The sequence below is a fragment of the Salmo salar genome, chromosome 24 (genome assembly GCF_965601325.2).
Source record: "Salmo salar chromosome 24, fSalSal1, whole genome shotgun sequence".
Lineage (NCBI taxonomy): Eukaryota > Metazoa > Chordata > Actinopteri > Salmoniformes > Salmonidae > Salmo > Salmo salar.
This window is the reverse complement of record NC_138314.1, coordinates 5702519-5729752: the sequence shown is the minus strand read 5'-3', so window position 1 is coordinate 5729752 and position 27234 is coordinate 5702519. Positions and strand designations below refer to the sequence as shown.

General features: G+C 41.1%; 1 protein-coding gene across 3 annotated transcripts; it reads right to left on the bottom strand.

Annotated features, from left to right (window-relative positions):
* Positions 1 to 2394: 2394 nt before the first annotated feature.
* On the bottom strand, positions 2395 to 25005 carry LOC106585223 (uncharacterized). Of its 3 annotated transcripts, none has more exons than XM_014171196.3 (8): positions 22565 to 25005; positions 18831 to 18988; positions 15787 to 15970; positions 14034 to 14177; positions 13647 to 13780; positions 5289 to 5500; positions 4887 to 4993; positions 2395 to 4589 (listed from the first exon to the last, which is right to left on the bottom strand). In XM_014171196.3, exons 2-8 carry the CDS (start codon positions 18952 to 18954, stop codon positions 4511 to 4513), a joined length of 984 nt encoding a protein of 327 aa, XP_014026671.3. In that variant the 5' UTR covers positions 18955 to 18988; positions 22565 to 25005; the 3' UTR covers positions 2395 to 4510. The 3 variants fall into 3 exon arrangements, with proteins under 3 accessions (XP_014026671.3, XP_014026672.3, XP_014026670.3); XM_014171197.3 differs by having other exon boundaries at positions 18831 to 18984; XM_014171195.3 differs by having other exon boundaries at positions 18831 to 18968; positions 22565 to 25003.
* Between the last annotated feature and the right edge of the window lie 2229 nt (positions 25006 to 27234).

Sequence of the window (27234 nt, the reverse complement as noted above, 5' to 3'; positions counted from 1 at the left end):
GAGGTTACTTTTGTGAGGTGCACTTCATCCTTTCTCAAGTCCTCTGGTGGCGTTGGAGGAGATTGCAGCTTTCCCTTCTCTGAGAATGAAGAGATTTATTGTTGACACTGCAGCTGGTTATGGAATAACACCATAGAATAAATAGCACTGACATGCAGATGTAGTGGTAGGCTATTGTCTAGTGTGGTGTTTTGCATGTACATAAGTATTAATTTATTGTGTTTCCTGTTTTAAAATGTTTTGATCAAAGGAAATAAATGATTGCGATTTTTGTGGAAATTCAAGAATGCTGCACTATTTGTAAATACTGTTTGATTGAGCTTTGAGATGCTGTCAAGCATTTAGAACCATAAACATGTAGGCCTATACCTGTGTTTGTATAGGCCTACATGTTTATGGTTCTAAATGCTTGACAGCATCTCAAAGCCCTTGTAGGGTGGCCAAAATTAGGGTGACTAAATCAATGGAGGCAAGAGAAAATAGGCAATATTGCACAGCATCGCGTCAACTAGGCTGGATCCTGTGCGAGAATGAAGGATGCCTGACAGGCTCACTTTCACGTTGAACTCCGCATCTTTCTTTTCCAATCTGCAGGACCTAAAACTAAAAATCAGTAAGATAGATATCAATTTTGAGACATGGCATGTAGGCCAAGTATTTTCATATTTTAGTATACACTTTTCATATTAATGCGAAATTCCTGTACTTTTTCGAAGATTACCCACAAAAACAAGGTATCTCTGAAATGTCAACGGAGCACTGAGTTTACCGCTGGCTTTTTATTTATGCTGCCTGCGAAAAGAACTTTGAAGACGACCACCACAACATTTCGAGAAAGTTGCGTCGAGAAAGCTGCACGCTATGTCAACAGAGCTCAGTGCTAATTATCGGGAGGGGTCCACCTACGGCATCATCTCTCAGAGCAGTCATCCCTCAGGGTCTCTATGCTGCGATCTTTTGATGTCATCTCTCAGTGCAGTGCATCTTTCAGCAAAAGTGGGGGTTTCGAAACGAGTGGACGTTTCGAAAGGGACCACATAAGGAGAAGTAGGGGGTTTAGAAAGGTGCAGTGGTGTAAAGTACTTAAGCAAACATACTTTAAAGTACTACTTACGTCGTTTTATTGAGTGTCTGTACTTTACCTTACTTCACTACATTTCTAAAAATAATGATTTACTTTTTACTCCATACATTTTCCCTGAAACCCAAAAGTACTAGTTACATTTTGAATGCTTAGCAGAACAGAAAAGTGTCCAATTCACACACTTATCAGGAGAACATCCATGGTCATCCCTATTGCCTCTGATCTGGCTGACTCACTAAACACAAATGCTTTGTTTGTAAATGATGGCTGAGTGTTGGAGTGTGTCCCTGGCTATCTGTAAATTTAAAAAAACAAGAAAATTGTGCCATCTGGTTTACTTAATATAAGGAATATTACATTATCGTACTTTTACTTTTGACACTTAGATATATTTTAGCTATTACATTTACTGTTGATACTTAAGTATATTTAAAACCAAATACTTTTAGACTTTGACTCAAGTAGTAGTATTTTACTGGGTGACTTTCACTTTTTCTCGAGTCATTTTCTATTAAGGTATCTTTACTTTCACTCAAGTATGACAATTGGGTACTTTTTCCACCACTGGAAAGGTGCCACTCAAGATGTCGTTTGGTTTATCGAACATTAGTTATGGTCTGCAGAGATGACAGCAAGGAATTGTCTATTCATGTCTATTCACTCACTGTGAGCTGTGTCTTTGATTGTTACCTACTCTTAGCCATGTATGTAACGTTAAGTTTTTCATAAGTACAAATGCTAGCGAACGTTAGCTACTGTAACTTGTAAAAAAATCATTAATTTTACTATGTATTATTAATAATTGAATATTTAAATAATAATAATAATAATAATTTAAATATCAAGTCATGGCGGTTCGAGTAGTTATGGAATTCCAGCGCTTCTAGTGTTGACCTTTTTGAAATTCCCACTTCTCCTTATATGGTTCCTTTTGAAATTCCCACTTCTCCTTATATGGTTCCTTTTGAAATTCCCACTTCTCCTTATATGGTTCCTTTTGAAATTCCCACTTCTCCTTATATGGTTCCTTTTCAAAACCCCCATTTCTCCTAATATGGTTTCTTTCTAAACGCCCACTCCTTTTGAAACCCTGCTCTTTTTCTGATAGATGCACTGCACTGAGAGATAACATATCAGTAGGTGGCAGCATCGAGACCCTGAGGGTTGACTGCACTGAGAGATGACATCGTAGATGGACCCTATTGTTATTAACAGACGTATTAGGTTACAAACTCCGACTTGTTGGATATGCTGTTAATTAAATGTTAAAGAAAGACTCCACTGGACAATTCAGAACATTAATAATCATATTTGTCTTTGTAAAATGTATTTTATAACATAATGTAAGGAAGTAACATTTCATCACCAAAGCGTGTTTTTTTACCTGACACCCTATTCTGTGAAAAAGAAGTCACTGAGACTAAACTGAATGAATGGTACAACACTTGAGAAAACAGCAACATGACTTCAAATGCTGGATATTTTGTCAATGCTAAGGGGGGACTGCTTGATGATTCCAGCGTTATTACTTTCAAAGCCTCTCAACCACTCAGAACTTTCCCATGCCAACTATTCAGCCATCACTCACTTATCTTCCTTTAAAACCTATTTTTTCCACAGATATCTTTCTCCCTGGATGCAGTTGTCTTATAGTTACAGTTTGCCCAGGGCCATTGTTTGCTTTTAGCAAGTGTTTATGTAATTTACAGCATATCGAATGTTGTAATTTCTGATTGCTAGGGTGTGAGATCAAGGCTGTGACACATGCACGCACGCAAATACACACACATGCATGCAAAAAAAAAAAAAAAAACTTTCTGTGTATTTACATCGATTAGAGCTACAACAACAGCTCCATTTACTGCAATCAACAATCTAAACTCTAAAACACAACAGTACTCAAGGTGACATAACCCAGCTAGCACATAAAGTTCTGAGAACAGTATGTTTCTTGGAGCTTGGTGAGGGCGTGGTTGTCCTATGGTTAAATTGCATTCAACCTCCCCACAACTTTCTGGGAATGGTGCAGGATAGTTGTTTGGCTATGAAACATTCTCAGCACATTTAACCTCTACAGGATCGGTTTAAGGAACTTGAAAAAAAAAAAAAATTCTTAGTATTTGATTACTTTTAAAGTTGAAACATGGTTACATATAATTTACATGTTGGTAATGTTTTAGGCACGTTCTCCAACTGGTTTGGAATTGGGAATGTTCTCAAATAGTTCAGAGAACGTTAATAAGAAACAACGTTCTTCTGTGGGAATTTCAGTTCTTCAGCATAACGTTTCCTACAGGTTTCCTCATGGTTCTATTTAAAGTCATGTTCTCAAATTGTTCCAAGAATGTGAAGAAAACATTTGATAAAATCCACAAGAAAACTTTTTAGTAACGTTCAGAGAACATTCTAAGAATGTTATTTAAAAAACATATACATTCTGTTCTCAGCATTAACAAAACTCTCTGTATCCTCTATCTTGCTAAGTGTGTTCAAGTGTGTTGGCCTTGCCCACTAACTGGCTACACCTGATCTTAACGAGTGCTTGTTTCCTTTGAAATTGGGTCTGTTTGAATATATAAAAATAAATAGATTTGTATGCATTAAAAAACATGGCATGTTAGCTCCATCCTGGTGGCGCAGTGGACTAAGGACAGTTGTTTGCATGATAAATGCCTAAATAAATTAATTTCCATGTTTCCTACCTGTGCTTGGAGTTCAAAAAGTTAAACCAAAATAAGCTAGCAGTTTTATTAAAAGTGTTATTGAAACATTCATTTAAAGTTTTAAGGAAGTTATTCAAAAATCTCCAAATAACCTATAATTTCTGTTCTCAGAGCATTAATTAAACCTCAGAGGAAAACATTCAAGGAACCAGAGTAAAACATTCTCAGTTAGAACCTCCCTGCAAACAAAAAAATAAATGTTCCCAGAACAGGCAACATTTTTACTTCTGTTCTCAGAACTTTTAAAAAGCTTTCAGTTTTACCGGTCAAGAAAAGTATGGCTTCGTTCCCACAACCAATGTAAAACCAAAAACATACCAAAAACATACATTCCCACAACTTCCAAGGAACCAAATGTGCTAGCTGGGTAAGGTGTCATTTGGGACACAGCCATACACATCCTAACTGACTTTTCTCAATCATCCTTCAATGTTCCTATCCTGCCTTTCCCTTCATCATACACTTATCAATAAACTATTTATATTGAAGAAGCATAACACTATTTACAGGAGTCTAACAGTTGCTGTCGCAGAAATTCCATACAGCTTCCGCTGTAATTGTCCTATGTTACATAGTCATATCATTTTATAAATCATATTTGTGGGTATGATTACTACTTGGACATACACTTAATAAATTATAAATAAATAATATAATAAATATTATGAATCCATAAGGTATTGTCCATCAACGTTATATCCAGTTACAGGCTGTAACCATGTTTTGTGTTCAACATGGCAACATGGCCTCCTGGATGCTTGGTCTTCATGCTCCCAAAGTGTCTGAAAACAAAGCAGGGAGAAGAACTTACATTATTATCTTAAGAAAATAACCAAAGAAATATACTCCCCAGTCTAACTGCATAAAATATGTATAAGAGTCTCCTCTTTCATTAGAACTTGGCTGATGATGAGCCAGAGCCGCAGAGAGTATGCAAATAGAACAGTCTTAAAAAAAGCAGCTGCAGTGCACACTACAGTAGTTACTAGTCTTTCTCTTCCCACAAAATAAAGCATATTCCTTGATCGACTAGATACAACTGATTGTGCCCACTCCACCTAATACGGTACATACTGTACCTCCATGTGTTTGACTCGTGGTTGTATACTTCTATTGTTTTCAGATTGGTAATGCCATCAGAGCCTCCTACAGCCAACAACGACCCATTGAACACCATCAGGGACATCTGAAAAGGACAGACCGGATAGGAGCACCAGTGAGCCACAAGAGCTAATGTGAAAGGTTGACTCAGCAAGATGATATCATCATAAACAATGAGACAATTTCCCACAATTTCCCACTTACAGACATCAACATTAACAGTAAACAAATCTGACAAGGGTGTAATTATTGTCTCTTAGAAAGGATGTGTGCTAAGAGACAGTAATGGGCATCTTAGGAGATCTGGGAACTGTTGATATGGGAAGTCGTCCAATAACCAAGAGGGTGGCTAAAAAGGGTATGTGTGACCAATCACTTACGTTGTTCCTCTTGCACCTCATGTGTTTGACGGGGGTCCATCTCAGAGCGTCTGGATCAAACTTCTCTGCAGCGCTGAGCTCCAGGTTGAGGTCATCCCGTCCTCCGGTCACAAACAGACGTCCCAGGTACACACAGCAGCCAGCGTTCTCTCTAGCGGTCAGCATGGGGGGGCACACATACCATATCCCGTCCAAGGGATTAAAACGCTCCACTGGGGATCACAGAACACAGACATATACAGGTCATAAACAGATACAGCCCACAAAATACATACGGACCTTGAAAAAGACAGGGCAGACACATGGTCATGGATGAGGTCTTTTAGGGGGAAATACAGAGACAGCACCAATGATACTGCGACAACAGCACAATTCAAGTATTGTTGTTTTCTTCATCTGTTTCTGGTTAGTGGGCTAAATCTCACTGAAATAGAATTAAACAGGTTATTGGACTCTTACTGGATTCTTACTAGTTTATCTGCGGTAACTGTATCCTTTGTTGTCAGATTCTTGCCCAGCTAGCAAATAACGTTCTGAGAACCATATGTTTCTTAGAGCTTGTTGAGAGTGTGGTTGTCCTATGGATATTTTGCATACAACCTTCCCACAACTTTCTGAGAATGGTGCAGGATAGTTGGTTGGCTTAGGAATATTCTCAGCACATTTAAGGAATTACTTTAACAAAATGTTTCCTAAAAGTTCAAACATTGTTACATTTAATTCCATTTTTATTAATGTTCTAGGAACGTTCTCCAAATGGTTTGACATTGTTAATGTTCTAAAAAATTTTCGAGAACGTTAAGAAAGCGTTCTTCTGTGGGAATGTTAGTACTTCAGCATAACGTTTCCTTCAGGGTCCCTCATGGTTCTATTTAAAGTCATGTTCTCAGATTGTTCCGAGAAGCTAAGAAACAACGTTCTTCTGTGGGAATGTCAGTACTTCAACATAATGTTTTCTGCAAGTTTCCTCATCCTTCTATTTAAATGTCAGTACCTCCACAGAACATTCCACACAAGTTGGATTGTGAGTTCTAATAACAACATGTGTATAAAAATTATAGCATGTTGGATGATATTTCTTTTATAATAAATACATTTTCGATCCTACCTCCAACTAAAAAACTGAAGTAAATAAAGTCCTCGATAAAGGACTACAAAATAAATGGTGGACAAAACAGGAATTGAAATATATATCTGCCCCAAAACATACAGTTTCGATCATTTATGGTCTGTTTAAGGTTCACAAATCAACCACAGACCCTCAATTAAGACCTATCGTTTCAGGTATTGGCTCCCTAACAGAAAAAAGTGTCTTGTTATGTGGACTTTCACATTTATCCATTAGTCAAACAGTTGACATCTTCTTTAAAAGACGCCAATGATTTTATAATGAAACTACAAAGTATACCAGTTATTAGTGAAGGAGATTGGCTAGTCACTTTTGATGTTTCATCAGTATATACCAATATTTTGAAAGATGGAGGTATGGAAGCCTTGAAATTCTTCCTCTCCAACCGTTTAAGCGATATGCCTACAAATCATATGTTTGAGCTTGCACATCTAGTGCTTAGTAAAAACTATTTTCTATTTGATACATATTATTATCTACAGTACATACTTTTGGAAGAGCAATGGGAACTCCACTAGCTCCCAACTATGCAAATCTCTTCATGGGGAAATTCAAATTGTATTTATTTATGAAAGTATCCTTACAAAGATTATGTTAAATATTGGACCCGCTATATACAGTGCTTTTGGAAAGTATTCAGACCCCTTGACTTTTTCCACATTTTGTTTCGTTGAAGTCTTATTCTGAAATGGATAAAAAAAAAAAGAATCCCCCTCATCAATCTACACACAATACCCCATAATGAAAATGCAAAAATACGTTTTTAAGAAATCTTTGCAAATTCATTACAAATAAAAAACTGAAATATCACATTTACATAAGTATATAGACCCTTTACTTAGTACTTTGTGGAAGCACCTTTGGCAGCGATTACAGCCTCAAGTCTTCTTGGGTATGATGCTACAAGCTTGGCACACCTGTATTTGGAGAGTTTCTCACATTCTACTCTGCAGATCTTCTCAATCTCTGTCAGGTTGGATGGGGAGTGTCACTGCACAGCTATTTTCAGGTCTCTACAGAGATGATCGATCGGTTCAAGTCCGGGTTCTGGCTGGGCCTCTCAAGGACATTCAGAAACTTGTCCCGAAGCCACTCCTGCGTTGTCTTGGCTGTATGCTTAGGGTCGTTGTCCAGTTGGAAGATGAACCTTCACCCCAGTCTGAGGTCCTGAGCTCTCTGGAGCAGGTTTTCATCAAGGATCTTTCTGTACTTTGCTCTGTTCATCTTTCCCTCAATTCTGACTAGTCTACCAGTCCCTGCCGCTGAAAAACGTCCCCACAGCATGATGCTGCCACCATCATGCTTCACCTTAGGGATGGTGCCAGGTTTCCTCCAGACGTGACGCTTGGCAATCAGGCCAAAGAGTTCAATCTTGGTTTCATCAGACCAGAGAATCTTGTTTCTTATGGTCTGAGAGTCCTTTAGGTGCCTTTTGGCAAACTCCATGCGGGCTGTCATGTGCCTTTTACTGAGGAGTGGCTTCCGTCTGGCCACTCTACCATAAAGGCCTGATTGGTGGAGTGCTGTAGAGATGATTGACCTTCTGAAAGGTTCTCCCATCTCCACAGAGGAACTCTGGATCTCTGTCAGAGTGACCATCGGGTTCTGGGTCACCTCCCTGACCAAGACCCATCTCCTCCGATTACTCAGTTTGGCCGGGCAGCCAGCTCTAGAAAGCGTCTTGGTGGTTCCAAACTTCTTCCATTTAAGAATGATGGAGGCCACTGTGTTTTTGGGGACCTTCAATGCTGCAGAAATGTTTTGGTACCCTTCCCCAGATCTGTGCCATGACAGAATCCTGTCTAGGAGCTCTACAGACTATTTCCATCGACCTCATGGCCTGGTTTTTGCTCTGACATGCATTGTCAACTGTGGGACCTTAAATAGACATGTGTGTGCCTTTCCAAATCATGTCCAGTCAATTAATTTACCACAGGTGGACTCCAATCAAGTTGTAGAAACATCTCAAGGATGATCAATGGAAACAGGATGCACCTGAGCTCAATTTCGAGTCTCATAGCAAAGGGTCTGAATAGTTATGTACCTTATGTTTTTGCTTTGTCATTATGGGGCATTGTGTGTAAATTGATGAGGACATGTTTTTATTTAATCAATAAGGCTGTAATGTAACAAAATGTGGAAAAAGGGAAGGGGTTTGAATATTATTGGAATGTGCTGTAGATGATTGCTTTAATGATCTGGACTGGTTCTGATATTAAATTAAGTGAATTTCTTAACAAAATGAACTCTATGGTGTACAATCAATAACATTAACTCTCTACATTTCTTAGATGTACTTGTTACAAAGAAGGGACAATCTCTAAGTACTACAGTTTATAGAAAACCTATAGATAAAAATGCCAAATTGACAGCTGATAGTTATCACTCTCTCCCCCTAAAAAGAGGTTTACCAGTAAGCCAACATCATAGAGTGCGTTACGTCTGTGACACAGAGAGGGAATATGATAGACAACCAAATTCTCTCATTGAGCGTTTTCGCTTGAAAAGATACCCCAATATCTGCCTTGATAAAGCTCAAAAACAAGTTAAAAGTTTGAACAGAATCCAGTTTCTTAATAAATCTCAACAAAAACAGAATAAACAGTTTTCTGTAAACTTTATTCTGTACTTACTTTCAATGATAGCCGTAATGGCATCAAGTCAATTGCCAATAAACATTGGCACATATTATCATTTCTCCTTTTTAAATTCTGTCTTCCAGAATCCACCTTTATTCACCTATAAACGATCAAGAAATCTATCAAACATATTGGTTAAATCAGAGGTATTCAGAGAGAGAAAAGAGGCATTCATAAAATAATGCTTCCCTTGTAGATCTTTTACCCCTTGTACCACCATAAGGAACTGTTCTAATTTTGAATGCTATCAGACTTCTATGACCTGTGCGATAAAGTAATGTATAACTTGCACTACTAAAGGAGTTATTTATATGTTACAGTATTCTTGTGATAAGATTTACATTGGAAAAACACCCTGTGCCTTGAAAGTACATCTTGGAGAACAAAGATCCACTATTAGATGTCAAGATATCACCTCGCCAGTTGCGAGACACTCTATAGAACAAAATCATTATTTTAATGAATTGCGTTGCGTTGGGATCGAAAAAGTTATTTCCATCACGTAGAGGAGGTGACTATGACAACAAATTACTCCATTTTTTCCACAACTTTGGAAGTATGCTTGGGGTCATTGTTCATTTGGAAGACCCATTTAACTTCCTGACTGATGTCTTGATATGTTGCTTCAATATATCCACATAATTTTCATGCCTCATGATGCCATCTATTTTGTGAAGTGCACCAGTCTCTCCTGCAGCAAAGCACCCCCACAGCATGATGCTGCCACCCCATGCTTCACGGTTGGGATGGTGTTCTTCGGCTTCAAAGCCTCCCCTTTTTTCCTCCAAACATAACGATGGTCATTATGGCCAAACAGTTCTATTTTTATTTCATCAGACCAGATGGTGTTTATACTTGCGTACTATTGTTTGTACAGATGAACGTGGTACCTTCAGGCATTTGGAAATTGCTCCCAAGGATGAACAAAACTTGTGGGGGTCTACCATTGTTTTTCTGAGGTCTTGGCTGATTTCTTTTGATTTTCCCATGATGTCAAGTAAAGAGGCACTGAGTTTGAAGGTAGGCCTTGAAATACATCCATAGATACACCTCCAATTGACTCAAATGATGTCAATTAGCCTATCAGAAGCTTCTAAAGCCATGATGACGTTTTCTGGAACTTTCCAAGCTGTTTAAAGGCACAGTCAACTTAGTGTATGTAAACTTCTGACCCACTGGAATTGTGATACAGTGAATTCATACAGTGAAATAATCTGTCTGTAAACAATTGTTGGAAAAATTACTTGTGTCATGCACAAAGTAGATGTCCTAACCGACTTGCCAAAACTATAGTTTGTTAACAAGAAATTTGTGGAGTGGTTGAAAAATGAGTTTTAATGACTCCAACCTAAGTGTATGTAAACTTCCGACTTCAACTGTACATTCAGATCTCAGCATCAACAAAACTCTTTATCCTCTATCTTGTTAAGTGTGTTCAGGTGTGTTGGCCGCGCCCATTAAATGGCTTTGGGAAACCATGGCTAGTGGACTAATTCCAGGGATAGAGAACAGAGGATCATAGCTTTGACTCTCACTGATGCTGTGTCACAATTTAAAAAACTGTTCCCATGAATAATGCCTAAGCAAATGTATTTCCACGTATCCTTCTGTATCTGTGCATGGAATTCAAAAGGTCCAATGCATACGTTTTTATCTCAATATCAAATTATTTCTGGGTAACAGTTAAGTACCTTACTGTGATTGTTTTCAATAAAAAAATAAAAAAAATAAACAAAAATAGCTTCTTAGCAAAGAGCAATTTCTCAAACAATAATTTTGCTAGGACTGTGTAGGAGTGGTCAGAGTAGCAGTTATTGGCAGAGAGGTTTGTAATTCTTTCTTTCTTTTTTCATTTTTACCCCCCTTTTCTCCCCAATTTCGTGATTACGATCTTGTCTCATCACTGCAACTCCCCAATGGGCTCGGGAGAGGCGAAGGTCTAGTCATGCGTCCTCCGAAAACCTAACCCGGAAGCCAGCTGCACCAATGTGTCGGAGGAAACACTGTTCCTGACGACCGAAGTCAGCCTGCAGGTGCCCGGCCAAACACAAGGAGTCGCTAGAGCGTGATGAGCCAAGTAAAGCCCCCCCCGGCCAAACCCTCCCCTAACCAGGACAACACTGGGCCAATTGTGCCCGGCCTGTGGGACTCCCGGTCATGGCTGGTTGTGACACAGCTGTACTGACGCCGCAACACTGCAATGCAGTGCTTTTGACCGCTGCGCCACTTGGGAGGCCTCGGAACTCTCTTTCTTATTGGTCTATTAACTAATTTAACGCATGGTGTTGTCACCAGGCAGGCCAAATCTCCATCCCAACAAAACAGGTTCGAAATTTCAGGCAATCTTTTCAAGCATCTCTTACACTATAAGGGCATTATAATAAATGTCACAATTTCACATTATTATTCCAACCTCATAGTATGAAAATATATATAAAACACAGGAAAATCACGTTTTTGATTACATTACATTACATTACATTTAAGTCATTTAGCAGACGCTCTTATCCAGAGCGACTTACAAATTGGTGCATTCACCTTATGATATCCAGTGGAACAGCCACTTTACAATAGTGCATCTAAATCTTTTAAGGGGGGGGGGGGGTTAGAAGGATTACTTTATCCTATCCTAGGTATTCCTTAAAGAGGTGGGGTTTCAGGTGTCTCCGGAAGGTGGTGATTGACTCCGCTGTCCTGGCGTCGTGAGGGAGCATGTTCCACCATTGGGGTGCCAGAGCAGCGAACAGTTTTGACTGGGCTGAGCGGGAACTGTGCTTCCTCAGAGGTAGGGGGGCGAGCAGGCCAGAGGTGGATGAACGCAGTGCCCTTGTTTGGGTGTAGGGCCTGATCAGAGCCTGAAGGTATGGAGGTGCCGTTCCCTTCACAGCTCCGTATGCAATCATCATGGTCTTGTAGCGGATGCGAGCTTCAACTGGAAGCCAGTGGAGAGAGCGGAGGAGCGGGGTGACGTGAGAGAACTTGGGAAGGTTGAACACCAGACGGGCTGCGGCGTTCTGGATGAGTTGTAGTGGTTTAATGGCACAGGCAGGGAGCCCAGCCAACAGCGAGTTGCAGTAATCCAGACGGGAGATGACAAGTGCCTGGATTAGGACCTGCGCCGCTTCCTGTGTGAGGCAGGGTCGTACTCTGCGAATGTTGTAGAGCATGAACCTACAGGATCGGGTCACCGCCTTGATGTTAGTGGAGAACAACAGGGTGTTGTCCAGGATCACGCCAAGGTTCTTAGCACTCTGGGAGGAGGACACAAGGGAGTTGTCAACCGTGATGGCGAGATCATGGAACGGGCAGTCCTTCCCCAGGAGGAAGAGCAGCTCCGTCTTGCCGAGGTTCACCTTGAGGTGGTGATCCGTCATCCACACTGATATGTCTGACAGATTACACTGGGCCTTTAAGAAAATTATTAATAATAACCATAACAAAGCTTTCACAACCTTTAGAAAATGTTCTTTGAATGTTAATTAATTACCTTCAAATAACCTATAATTTTCGTTTTCAGAGCGTTAATAAAACCTCCCAGGAAAACTTTCAGGAAACCAGTGTAAAACGTTCTCAGAACCTTCCTGCAACCAAAAAAATGAAAGTTCTAAAACAGGTGAAAATTTTACTTATGTTTTCAGAACTTTTAAAAAACATTGCGTTTTACCGGTCAGGAAACGCATGGCTTAGTTCCCACAACCATTGTGAAACCAAAAACATACGTCCCCAAAACTTCCAAGGAACCAAATGTGCTAGCTGTGTGTGTTCTTTCTAGCAAATCCCCTAGTGTCTGGGTTTTGTGAAAGCTGAAATGCTTATTGGAATTTTCACAGACAGAAATAAGCACTGACAAGTGGCAGCACAACATAACCCTCCCATGTGTATTTCTGGCAGACTCAGAGGGTTCAAGTATGTGCTTGTGTGTGTGTGTGTGTGTGTGTGTGTGTGTGTGTGTGTGTGTGTGTGTGTGTGTGTGTGTGTGTGTGTGTGTGTGTGTGTGTGTGTGCTCTCTGTCTGTGTATGTGTGTGTACTGTGTGTGCGTGTGGTGTGCGTGAACGCAAGTGTGTGTGTGTGTGTGTTGGGTACCAGATAAAATGTCACATTGTTATGCATGACCAAAACTCTGCTACATTTTGAAGAGTGGTTCAAAGTAAATTAATTCCTCTGGATAGCAACAAATACAAACAAACATCTACAACCTTAAAATGTAGAGGCCTTAGGCCTTATACTGTAAGTAGGACCAGGAGTTTTTTCTGACTACATGACCTCACCAAGGCAAACTCTGGACCCTTCCTGTGATGCGTCCAGAGATCAGACATCGAAAGACCCCTGAAGCACAGACACAGGTCAACCATGCAGTCTGTCCTAATTAGAGTTCAAAAATTCCAGTAACTTTCCCAAAATTCCCAGGTTTTCCAGGATTCCTGGTTGATGGATTCCACATTTCTTGCTTCCCTCCTGATTCCAGGAATCTTCCAATCTGGTTTTCTGGAAAACCTGTCATTTAGGAAAAGTTACCAGACTTTTGCAACCCTAGTCCTAATGTTGTACGTTGAGTATGCCTATCTGTTATCTTATTGTTTTATTTATACCTGTGTTCATGGGTACGTCTCCATCGCTGCCTCCAATCACGTACAGCTGACCCTCCATCACAGCAGCAGCTGCCCCACAACGCTTGCTCAGCATCGGAGCCTGCTTCGTCCAGCTGTTCATTTTGGGATTATACCTGGTGGAATACGAAGAATATACAAACATTATGTTTCCAGAACAAAAGTAAGATTCATATGAGCATTAGTTAGACGGAGACACAGAAACTATGTCTAAATACATTGTTCAATTCTCCTTTTCCTCTGTCTGTATTCAGGTAAATCACAGAAAACAGGAAGTACCTAAAGAGTATTTAGACATGGCTCTGGCCTTTGTTATTATTTGTCTATCTTGCAACCATCATGCAACAACTGATGATAATATGGCCATACCTGTCAACAGTGTTGGTGCAGACCATGCCGTCATACCCTCCAAGGGCGTACAGGTATCCATCCATCTCCACCAGACACACTCCACTGCGGGGGCTGCTCAGTGGGGCCACGTCGTTACTCCAGGTATTAGTTTGTGGGTCGTACCTGCAGAGGTAGGGAAGGGAGAGAGAAAGGGGGGGGGGGGGGGATTAGCCTCATGTTTTAGATAAAGCTGGTAAAGACCTGTCTGGTGAACAGAGTTAGCTGTTAATAATTAGTTATCAACATCTCGATCAATGTGATACAAAAAGACTGAAACGTGCTGTTTAGGGATAGTAAAGAGAAATCCCCAAAACACTAACTTAGGTATGAGGAGCAAAATAAACTGTCAATGATGTGTCATAAATTATAGCTCTACTGCAGAAGTGGCAGAGTAAACCCTCAGTTGGAAACCAAAATTGTGTTGAGTGACAGAGTATGTTAGTTTGAGCATGCAATCAGTTAATTGTTTGGAAGTAGCACAGATTGCCGCCAGAGACACATCTTTTCCCTCTTGCAGGGCTCAAAAGGGAAAAAGTTTAAAAAAATGTATGCACTCACAACTGTAAATCGCTCTGGATAAGAGTGTCTGCTAAATCACAAAAAAATATAATAAAAAAAATTATAGGAAACCCAGCATGAGGCCTAATCAAATGATGAGATCCCTGAGAGCCAGAGCCCAGGGCTTGAATGCTACTCTTTACTGCTCTCTGCTGCTGTCTGCTTTCTCTGCTCTGCCTTCAAGCAGACATATGGGAGTAACCGTCCAGACCGATAAGAAAAGGTTGAGCTCCGAGGGAACACTACCCACAAGGGATTGTCTTCTAGGAGGTGGAAGATTGTGAAGCAGAGAGGGGGAGCACTAGTCTGCAGAATAGTATCCCAATTAGCTTCCTTTTCTCCTGAAGTGCTGGATGTTTCCAGGAGACATAATGTCATCCCCACCCCTCACCCCCTTTACCCCACCATGCAGAGGCCTCCCTCCCCAGTGTCAACCTGTCCCCACATCTATCACGGATCCATCAAAATAACACCCCAATCCTGGGGATTCCTCTCTGACTACCCAGCCCCTCAGACTAAACCTCCAGACCTCCTGGTGGACCACCCTCCTGCTAGATTACCTCTCAATAGTAATCAGTTATCATATCAATGCACTGAAAATAAATGTGCAAATAAAAATATATTTTTTTAGAAATATATATTTACACACATACTATAAATATGAGTCAAACCTGTGACATATATTTATATTTATTTTATACAACATAAATTTACATTTCAAAATATCAGGACATAATATCACAAACATTTAATGAACAAAGACATAGAAAAACATTCCTCAACATAGATAATGTTCTAATTACTGAGTGTGTGCACCTGCTGGATAACTATGTGAGCGCTCTTCAAATCAACAATCTGCGGTGGTGAGTACAGGTCAGCAGATGCTTTTAAACTTTGTTATAATTTATTCTTGCGTGTGATCTTTTATATTACCAATGTAGGATATGTCTAGCATTAAGAGTGTGTGCTTGAAATCATTAGCAACATGAGCAAACATTAGGAAACATTTGCAAATTGTTTTGGCACAATAATGAAGGAATGGCAATGGAGTAGAATGTTCAATGTGATGGGCGCTCTCCACACAAACACAAACGGTAGCCTACCTGCTGAAATAGGAAATACAAGTAAAGCATTACCAACAGTTCTATGGGCAGCCATCTTAAAACGCCTTTACCTGTCCACATTGCTTTTGTAGGTGACGCCATCGGACCCGCCCACTGTGTAGATCTTCCCATACAGGCCGCACACGGCCACATTACCACGGTGATTGATCATGGAGGCCATGTTCTTCCACTCATTCTCCAGGGGGCAGAACTGTTCCACTGGGCAGGAGGGGTCCTCCTGGGTCCAGCCGCCCACTGACAGGAGATACAAGGAGAGATGCATTTGTGAGTGAAACCAGTTGAGGAGTTTGTTACTTTATTGACAGGCCTGTATTTACCTGGTACTATTGAGACTAATAATTTGAATTATAATGATTTCCTTAAGATTGCTCCTCTGTTTCTTTGAGATTCATTAACGGGTACTGTATATCTTTTCGTCTATTTTTAATCCCACTATTATCAGGACTGCTCACAACTAAGGCTCACTCACTTACTACTACCTAACTGTTTAACCTAGGATATCTAAAGCACAAATTAAAAATCTTTGCATTCTCAAAAACACTGCAGAGTTTATTTTAGTTCATCATTCACACCCATAAGCGCCAGTTCCTTATTCAGACAATTAATATGATCCGTCCTCTCCAAAAATACCAGTCCTTAATGCCTGAGGGTAGGGTTAATTTATGATGTGTCACCCTCTCACTTTCAGGCCTGAACACTTAGCACTTAATGCCCTGGTCTAATCTTCTAGCTCAGCTGCCTGACGTGTGACTGTAAAGCAGAGGTACACAGTGTGTCATTCCTCCATGTCAAGTGAACATATCCAGCGAGGCCCCGCACTAAGTACAAAGATAATGCTGTTTAATTTGGAGTGCTTATCCCAAAAAGTATTGCAGACTGAAGTTCAGAAATGTGTTGATAGATATGGTGCACTTTGTTCTTTCTTTACATTTATTGAATTCAATATATTTCAGCCAGCCCCCGTGATCATATCCACCAAGTGTCAAACTGAATCTAAGATAGCTATGACTTTTACTCACATCAACCAATGCCAGACACAATCTGCATACCCATGGCATTGCAAGAACATATCACATTTTTAAAATGCATCAGAGTTTTAAAGATGTTGTTGCACTGATCATGCTACCACAATAAATGCATTTTAATTGTATGAAGATTCTTGGTGCCTTGTTATTTTCAATGTCCAATTAAACCTTAAACCAAAGAGCACCTTTATTCTAAATTTTTGAAGATCTAGTACACATGCCGCTTTTCCCAATTTTCATAATTTTTTTTTCTCTACAGGATTTCACATTTATCCAAATTGTTATGACATGCCATAGACACAAACATACCTGCATATAACATTTGGCATCCACCCTTTCCTGTGGAGTTAAGCAATGGCATTTTCCTTGATACAGTGGAAGTCGGAAGTTTATATACACATAGGTTTGAGTGATTAAAAATCGTTTTTCAACCACTACACACATTTCTTGTTAACAAACTATAGTTTTGGCAAGTTGTTTAGGACATCTACTTTGTGTATGACACAAGTAATTTTTCCAACAATTGTTTACAGACAGGTTATTTCACTTATAATTCACTGTATCACAATTCCAGTGGGTCAGAAGTGTACATACACTAAGTTCATTGTGCCTTTAAACAGCTTGGAAAATTCCAGAAAATGATGTTATGGCTTTAGAAGCTTCTGATAGGCTAATTGACATCATTTGAGTCAATTGGAGGTGTACCTGTGGATGTATTTCAAGGCCTATCTTCAAACTCAGTGCCTCTTTGCTTGACATCATTGGAAAATCAAAAGAAATTAGCCAAGACCTCAGAAAATAAATTGTAGACCTCCACAAGTCTGGTCCATCCTTGGGAGCAATTTCCAAACACCTGAAGGTACCACGTTCATCTGTACAAACAATAGTACTTTTGTGCGAAAAGTGCAAATCAGTCCCAGAACAACAGCAAGGGACCTTGTGAAGATGCTGGAGGAAACAGGTACAAAATTATCTATATCCACAGTAAAACGAGTCCTATATCGACATAACCTGAAAGGCCGCTCAGCAAGGAAGAAGCCACTGCTCCAAAACCGCCATAAAAAAGCCAGACTACGGTTTGCAACTGCACATGGGGAGAAAGATCATACTTTTTGGAGAAATGTCCTCTGGTCTGATGAAACAAAAATAGAACTGTCTGGCCATAAATCTCCACAGATTTCTTGTTAACAAACTATAGTTTTGGCAAGTCGGTTAGGACATCTACTTTGTGCATGACACAAGTCATTTTTCCAACAATTGTTTACAGACAGATTATTTCACTTAGAATTCACTGTATAACAACTCCTGTGGGTCAAAAGTTTACATACACTAAGTTGACTGTGCCTTTAAACAGCTTGGAAAGTTCCAGAAAATGTCATCGTGGCTTTAGAAGCTTCTGATAGGCTAATTGACATCTGGTCTGATGAAATAAAAATAGAACTGTTTGGCCATAATGACCATCGTTATGTTTGGAGGAAAAAGAGGGAGGCTTGCAAGCCGAAGAACACCATCCCATCCATGAAGCACGGGGGTGGCAGCATCATGTTGTGGGGGTGCTTTGCTGCAGGAGAGACTGGTGCACTTCACAAAATAGATGGCATCATGAGGCATGAAAATTATGTGGATATATTGAAGCAACATCTCAAGACATTAGTCAGGAAGTTAAAGCTTGGTCGCAAATGGGTCTTCCAAATGAACAATGACCCCAAGCATACTTCCAAAGTTGTGGCAAAATGGCTTAAGGACAACAAAGTCAAGGTATTGGAGTGGCCATCACAGAGCCCTGACCTTGTGGAAGACTACCCGAAACGTTTGACCCAAGTTAAACAATTTAAATGCAATGCTACCAAATACTAATTGAGTGTATGGTACCCTTTGACCCACCGGGAATGTGATGAAAGAAATAAAGCTGAAATAAATAATTCTCTGTACTATTATTCTGACATTTCACATTCTTAAAATAAAGTGGTGATCCTGATGGTGGTGAACTGACTCTACGGCAGTCTGCAGAGTAACTGTCCACATAAATTGAACATAAGTGAGCACGTCTTTGAGGTAAAGTTACTGACCTATGTACATGACGTTGTTGAACACCTCTTTAGGGGGGAGTTTGGAGTGTTGTCTGCGCAGGGACATGGAGCTCGGGATGCCATGACGACCACCAACACCCCCTTGTCTGTCTTTGTGCATCATGACCTCCTGTGTGTCTGCTTCCCCAAGGGCCTCCCTCACACACACACACACACACACACACACACACACACACACACACACACACACACACACACACACACACACACACACACACACAGCACACACAGGATCAGAATGAAAGTTCATGTAATGGTTAGTAATAATTTACGTTTACCATCTTCAAATTACCTGGTATTTACTCATATCAAATTTATTACAGACTTTATAGGCTGTCACCAATAGGTCAAATATGCACACCCTGTACATACCAACATACTGTACTCATCATACTTCATTTTTATTAAGCATAACATTTCTCAGCTTTCAAAAAAGTTCATCCCGAGAAACAGGAAAATGTCTCTGTACTGTGGCATTTTCTTGGACACTATAAACTGCACCGTCTTACCAGTAATACTTTAACTACCGCAACAGAAATCACTGCATGTGTTCTCATTCACCATTGTGCTGTCTCTCTTAAGCAGAAGAAACTCTGATTAGAAAACATCCACATTAATATTCAGAGATCAAATCAAATGAAATTGCATTAGTCACATGCGCCGAATACAACAGGTGTAGACCTTACAGTGAAATGCTTACTTACGAGCCCCTAACCAACAATGCAGTTTAAAAAAATACAGATAAAAATAAGAAATAAAAGTAACAAGTAATTAAAGATCAGCAACAAAATAACAATAGCGAGACTATGTATAGGGGGGTACTGGTACAGAGTCAATGTGTGGGGGCACCGGTTAGTTGAGGTAATATGTACATGTAGGTGGAGTTATTAAAGTGACTATGCAGAGATGATAACAACAGAGAGTGGGAATGCAAATAGTCTGCAATAGCCATTTGATTAGGTGTTCAGGAGTCTTATGGCTTAAGGGTAGAAGCTGTTTAGAAGCCTCTTGGACCTAGACTTGGCGCTCCGGGATCCTCTTCCCGTGCGGTAGCAGAGAGAACAGTCTATGATTAGGGTGGCTGGAGTCTTTGACAATTGTTAGAGCCTTCCTCTGACACCGCCTGGTATAGAGGTCCTGGATGGCAGGAAGCTTGGCCCCAGTGATGTACTGGGCCGTGCGCACTACCCTCTGTAGTGCCTTGCAGTCGGAGGCTGAGCAGTTGCCATACCAGACAGTGATGCAACCAGTCAGGAAGCTCTCGATGGTGCAGCTGTAGAACCTTTTGAGGATCTGAGGACCCATGCCAAATCTTTTCAGTCTCCTGAGGGGGAATAGGTTTTGTCATGCCCTCTTCACGACTGTTTTGGTGTGCTTAGACCATGTTAGTTTGTTGGTGATGTGGACGCCAAGGAACTTGAAGCACTCAACCTGCTCCACTGCAACCCCGTCGATGAGAATCCTTTCTTGAAGTCCACAATCATCTCCTTTGTTTTGATCACGTTGAGGGAGAGGTTGTTGTCCTGGCACTACACAGCCAGGTCTCTGACCTCCTCCTTATAGTCTGTCTCGTCGTTGTCTGTGATCAGGCCTACCACTGTTGTGTCATCGGCAAACTTAATGATGGTGTTGGAGTTGTGCCTGGCCGTGCAGTCATGAGTGAACAGGGAGTACAGGAGGGGACTGAGCACGCACCATTGAGGGGCCCCTGTGTTGAGGATCAGCGTGGCAGATGTGTTGTTACCTACCCTTACCAGCTGGGCACGGCCCGTCAGGAAGTCCAGGATCCAGTTGCAGAGGGGGGTGTTTAGTCCCAGGGTCCTTAGCTTATTGATGAGCTTTGCGGGCACTATGGTGTTGAAAGCTGAGCTGTAATGAATGAATAGCGTTCTCACATAGGTGTTCCTTTTGTCCAGGTGGGAAAGGGCAGTGTGGAGTGCAATAGAGATTGCATCATCTGTGTATCTTTTGGGGTGGTATGCAAATTGGAGTGGTTCTAGGGTTTCTGGGATAATGGTGTTGATGTGAGCCATGAGCAGCCTTTCAAAGCACTTCATGGCTACAGACGTGAGTGTTACGGGTCGGTAGTCATTTTCGCAGGTTACCTTAGTGTTCTTGGTCACAGGCACTACGGTGGTCTGCTAAAACATGTTGATATTACAGACTCAGACACGGAGAGGTTGAAAATGTCAGTGAAGACACTTGCCAGTTGGTCAGCTCATGCTCGCAGTAGACGTCCTGTTAATCCGTCTGGCCCTGCGGCCTTGTGAATGTTGACCTGTTTAAAGGTCTTACTCACATCGGCTAAGGAGAGCGTGATCACACAGTCTTTCGGAACAGCTGGTGCTCTCATGCATGTTTCAGTGTTATTTGCCTCGAAGGGAGCATGGAAGTAGTTTAGCTCGTCTGGTAGGCTTGTGTCACTGGGCAGCTCTCGGCGGTGCTTCCATTTGTAGTCTGTAATGGTTTGTAAGCCCTGCCACATGCTGAACAGTGACAGTCATTCATTCATTACACACATAAAAATGCACACATTTACTACATAACTCCAAGAATTACTAGAATTACCCTGGGATACATATATGTCTGCCCCTTCTACCCTACCCAGCAGCCATGCCAGCCACCAGCTGTGTCATCCTGACTCATACGTCCCAAAAGCCTGCTGAAACCCTAACCCCTGTTAATGCTTCTTTAGAATCCGCATGCTTCTTTAGACACTGTATGAAACACAATTGACCGGATTCCTTTCCAAAGAGCACCGACAGGAATGTCTCTGTTTAGACTTAGAGGACTAGTGGTGTCATACATACAGACATAGAGTAAAGAGATGGACTGAAGAAGAGATATAGAGAGTGTCTGTGTTGAAGATATACTTTATATTGCTGGACACTACTGGAGACCTTTTGTCCTTTTTGAGATACAGTACAAAGCAGTGGAGTGGTGAAATTCATAGTCACCATATCGTCACAGGGGCATAGAGCTGTTATTGTCTGACCTGACCCTATCAGCTCTCGCTCTGAACCTCTCACTCTCCGTGATCCTCCCTTAAAGCTCCAATAGCGACCTGTATGTCCATTTATATTTCTATGGACACCGCAGAAATACCTAAAGTTGTCTGAATATTTCCTTTAATGTTAGTAAAAAAAAAACAGATCAGTATCACTGTTATCTACCCACACAGAAGATAGCTTCACCATTGCAGCAACTACTGACCAGAGAGTTACTGTTCAGAGCAGATGGTGAAGTAGCTGGAATACGTGGCTTACTGGGTAAGATCGACATTATGCTTAATCAGCTTTGAAAAAAATCTGCTGAGCCAGACAGTGACACAACATATTGGTGTAGTTGGCTTCCAACTCCTACTCATATTTTTTCATTAGGTTAAAATGTTAATTCACCTTTGCAGCAAGTGCATCAGTTAATATGAACTGCCAATACTGGATGAAATATGAATTGTGCATCAGCCAGCCTCAAGGGATTGACTTTTTCAGCACGCCTTAGACTGTAAAAAAGCAGAACCAAGGACTCCCTAGTTTGGGAATTTCAATATTCATGCAGATTTAAAAAACATAGCATTCACAACTTCTAAACATACATGCTCAAGTCATTATCATTTATAGACATACTTTGGGGAGAGTTGGAAGAGTTTTATCCTCTTGGCAGAAAATGTCTTAATAGAAATTAATGAAATTAACACATAGACAAACACTCACCAGGAAACAACACCTCCGGTATATTGGCCAAGGACTCAACGAGGCCTGTAATATGAATCCTATAAGACAGACACCCAAGGTCTGAAAAATAAAGTGTGAAAGTAATATCTAGTTCCTGTTATTCTCCAGGTGTAAATAGTAGTTTAGCCTCTTGTAGATGTTCCCCAAAGCCCCACAACAGCCCTGAGCCAGAGTCCTGGGAACCATCAATGAGCTCCAAACCCTGGTAAGAGGCCTTTAATGTTGTCACTTATGCAACCCTGGCCCTTGGCAGCACCCAGCTCAAGGCGTAGTCTAAGGATCAAGTCTTTCCATTTCCATCGTAAACCGGGCACTATTTTTATTTTTCAGGAGGCCAAAGGGTTCGGTGGAGGACGTTAAGTTAATGCTGACACTTAAATTTCATAAGATTTTACAGGTGGAAAAATGCAGATGGTAAGGTACTCTCTGTTGAGCTATTAAAATCTTACTCTGGCCGGAAAGAAAGGAACACACCTGTATAGTGCCAGCTTTTCCACCCTCTTCAGTGGTTTTCATATGGAAATAAATATTATATATTGAACAGAACGAGGGAAAGTTATGTGTTTCAAACATTCTGAAAAATAGGGATTTAATATAGTTTAATAGAGGAAAAGGGATAGTATACTGTCCCACCGCCATGTGCGATGGAGTTTCTCAATCACACCCTGGCACTCCCACACTCTTTTTTGCTTATTTATCAGCGATAATAAATTGATCTTTATTGTACATGAATGCTTCTGTAGATTATTTTGGATTACTTTATTTGGAAACCGCGAAGGTTGCACAAAGGTCAATAGAGGGTAAATTAATTTACAAAATATAGCTGTGAGCAGCAATGAACGGGATTCACAGGATGACGGAAAGGACACAAGATCAGTTGGATAACAAAGCAAGCACTCTATCATGTAGGAACTATCTTCCTTCATGTGCAATTAGTGAAGCATTATCATGTTTATCTCTCAATACCACAAGGATGACACAAGTGAAGTTTAGTTTAGTGCTATAGGTTGGTTATCTTTGAATGCAGAAGGTATTCATTCTTAAAGTCATTACTTAATGTATTGAGTTTATATACCAATTCTGGGGTTAATTTGACTAATGGTTAATGTTAAGATTATGTTCACATTGTTCGCCTACATATTTTTAATATTTGACATTTTAGTAATTTACCAGATGCTCTTATTCAGAGCAACTTAAAGTTAGTGCGTTCATAGTATGTACATTTTTCCTCAATAAAGAAGTTATCAGCAAAGTCAGTGCTAGTAGGAAAAGTCAACTATCTAATTTATGACCGCTTTCTGGAGTCTCTTTGCATTTCCAATGTCTCATCACGTGTTTCTCTGTCTGTGTGTTTATAACAAAGGCCATGAACTCGGATACCTCCTGTGCCTCTACCTGTTGCTTCGGCATGTTGTTTTCCAAAGTTTTACTTTGTTTTATAAAAAAATAATAACAACTGTTTGTGTCAACACCTGCTACCAACTAGCCAGATAGCTAGCTAACTAGGTTGCAATGGAGACCGCTTTGCCTGGAATAGCTAACGAACACTTGCAGCACTGTAGAAGCTGTGTTTATTACATTCTTGTCCGGAACAATTTGACAATCCGGAGTTTCAATGCAACAATTGTTTGCTAGTGGAGGATTACAGGAATGAGGTGAAAGAGGAAAGGGGGCTATGCTTAGCAAGCAAATCTTAATTCTGTGTGAATTTAATGGGAAAACACAAATTGGAATAGCTTCGCTGCACTGGTGCTTGATCTACCTGCACCTACATCGCTGGGATTGCCTGTGTCCTATACGCTGACTCTGTGAGTATGTTTATAAAGAAGTGCATTGGAGATGTTCTACCCGCTGTGACAATTAAAACCTACCCTAATCAGGAGCCGTAGATGGATGGTGGCATTTGCGGAAAACTGAAAGCACGGTCCACCGCATTTAACCATGGAAAGAGGTCTGGGAATATATCTGAATATAAACAGTGTAGCTATTCCCTCTGCAAGGCAATCAAACAAGCTAAATGCCAGTACAGGGACAAGGTGGAGTCGCAATTCAACGGCTCAGACATGAGACGTATGTGGCAGGGTCTACAGGAAATCACAGACTACAAAAAGAAATCCAGCCACATCACGGACACCAACGTCACGCTTCTAGACAGACTAAACACCTTCTTTGCCCGCTTTGATGATAATACAGTGCCACCGTCGTGGCCCGCTAGCAAGGACTGTGCCCCCACTTCCTCTCCTTCTCCGTGGCTGATGTTAAAACATTTAAACGTGTTAACCCTCGCAAGGCTGCTGGCCCAGACAGCATCCCTATCCGCGTCCTCAATGCATGCGCAGACCAGCTGGCTGGTGTGTTTACGGACATATTCAATTGCTACCTATCCCAGTCAAATCAAATCAAATGTATCTGTCACATACACATGGTTAGCAGGTGTTAATGCAAGTGTTAATGCAAGTGTAGCGAAATGCTTGTGCTTCTAGTTCCGACCATGCAGTAATATCTAACAAGTAATCTACCAATTCCACAACAACTACCTTGTACACACATTTTTACATTTTACATTTAGTCATTTAGCAGACGTTCTTATCCAGAGCGACTTACAGTAGTGAATGCATACATTTCACACATTTAAAAAAAATTAATAATTTGTACTGGCCCCCCGTGGGAATCAAACCCACAACCCTGGCGTTGCACACACCATGCTGGCGTTGCAAACACCATGCTCTGCCAACTGAGCCACAGGGAAGCTGACAACCTCAGGAGGCTGAAGAAATTCGGCTTGTCACCAAAAACACTCACAAACTTTTACAGATGCACAATCGAGAGCATCCTGTCGGGCTGTATCAACGCCTGGTACGGTAGCTGCTCCGCCCATAACCGGAAGGCTCTCCAGAGGGTAGTGAGGTCTGCACAACGCATCACCGGGTGCAAACTACCTGCCCTCCAGGACACCTACACCACCCGATGTCACAGGAAGGCCAAAACGATCATTAAGGACAGCAACCACCCGAGTCACTGCCTGTTCACCCCGCTAACATCCAGAAGGCGAGGTCAGTACAGGTGCATCAAAGCTGGAACGGAGAGACTGAAAAACAGCTTCTATCTCAAGGCCATCAGACTGCTAAACAGAAATCATTAACTCAGAGAGGCTGCTGCCTACATTGAGACCCAATCACTGGCCACTTGAATAAATGGATCACTAGTCACTTTATACAATGCACTCTAAATAATGGCACTTTAATAATGTTTACATATCTTACGTTACTCATATCACATGTATATACGGTATGTCATACCATCTATTGCACCTTGCTTATGTTGCTCGGCCATAGCTCATCCATATACTTACATGTACATATTCTCATTCACCCCTTTAGATTTGTGTGTATTGGGTAGTTGTTGGGGAATTGTTAGATTACTTGTTAGATATTACTGCACTGTCGGAACTAGAAGCACAAGCACTTCGCTACACTCACATTAACATCTGCTAACCATGTGTATGTGACAAATACAATTTGATTTGATTTGATTTTGATTTGATTCATATGCGACGGCGGTGCCGGCTACAACTATGCTGACTCCAGCAGCGGCTTCATCATCAAGGCCAGCTCCATTCCCTTTCTCTGGATCTGACAGGGCGCTGCCTGGTGTGGGAGGTCTGGAACTGTCGCCGGTAGCAGCGGCGTACGCTATCCTGCTTCTCGTGGGCCCGTGAAAGGTTTAACAAATTGCGTGAGGGGTAGGAATGGGCGGATTTCTCTATTTCCTTCTCCGGCCGTTGTATTGGGCAGTTCGATGGTGAGAAGTGTCTCAGTCCCTGGAGCAAAAATGTTGTGCTATCCAGGAGCACGAGTACAGGACATCAATAAGCTGCTACCAAACATTTTAAACCAGCATAGGGAAATTGAGTCTATCATAGTTCATGTGGGATTAAATGACATTATGTAGGGCAGGACAGAACAGCTAAATATGGATTTTAAAGAACTGATTGGGTCACTGCTTGACACCAACAAAGGCCCAATAATTTCTGGCCCTCTGCCCTCCCTAAATCGTGGCATTGAATGTTTCAGCAGACTTTTAGCCATCCATAACTGGCTACGAGACTATTGCAGCTCTGTGGGTGTAACATTTATTGACAATTTTGATACCTTCTGGAAACAAAGCTCTTTTTATAAGGAGGATGGCATCCCCCCAAATCATTTGGGTTCCTGGATCCTTTCACAGCATTATAAAACTGCATTGAGATACTGTAATGACTTATCAATGATCCAAGCCCAGCTCAGTTAATCCATACCATTGTGTTGCTGAGTTTTCATAATGCTTCAGCAAATGTACATTGTCACATTTGGAAGACACAATGTAAGTATTCTAATTTATGTCCCTCTAACTGCCCTGAATGCCTCTGCTGATCCCACAGCTATTGTATGCAGTAATTATTTGCCTATGAACCAGAGTTATACTGTTAGCACTGAGGCAGTGTGCCCTAATAGGAAGTCCACTGTGTACCCTCAGGCCTGGAGGGAAGCAAAAGTAATTCTGCTACCTAAGAATATTAAAGCCCCCTTTACTGGCTCAAATATCTGACCAATCAGCCTGTTACCAACCCTTAGTAAACTTTTGGGAAAATTGTGTTTGACCAGATAGAA

Bases quoted from the DNA above. Each gene is read 5' to 3' on its own strand.
- LOC106585223 (XM_014171196.3), bottom strand. From the start codon at position 18,954: ATGATGCACAAAGACAGACAAGGGGGTGTTGGTGGTCGTCATGGCATC. The intron at 14,178-15,786 runs GTAAAGGCGTTT...CTACCTCTGCAG, and splicing joins TACAAAAGCAATGTGGACAG to GTACGACCCACAAACTAATA. The intron at 13,781-14,033 runs GTATGGCCATAT...GTATTCCACCAG, and splicing joins TGCACCAACACTGTTGACAG to GTATAATCCCAAAATGAACA.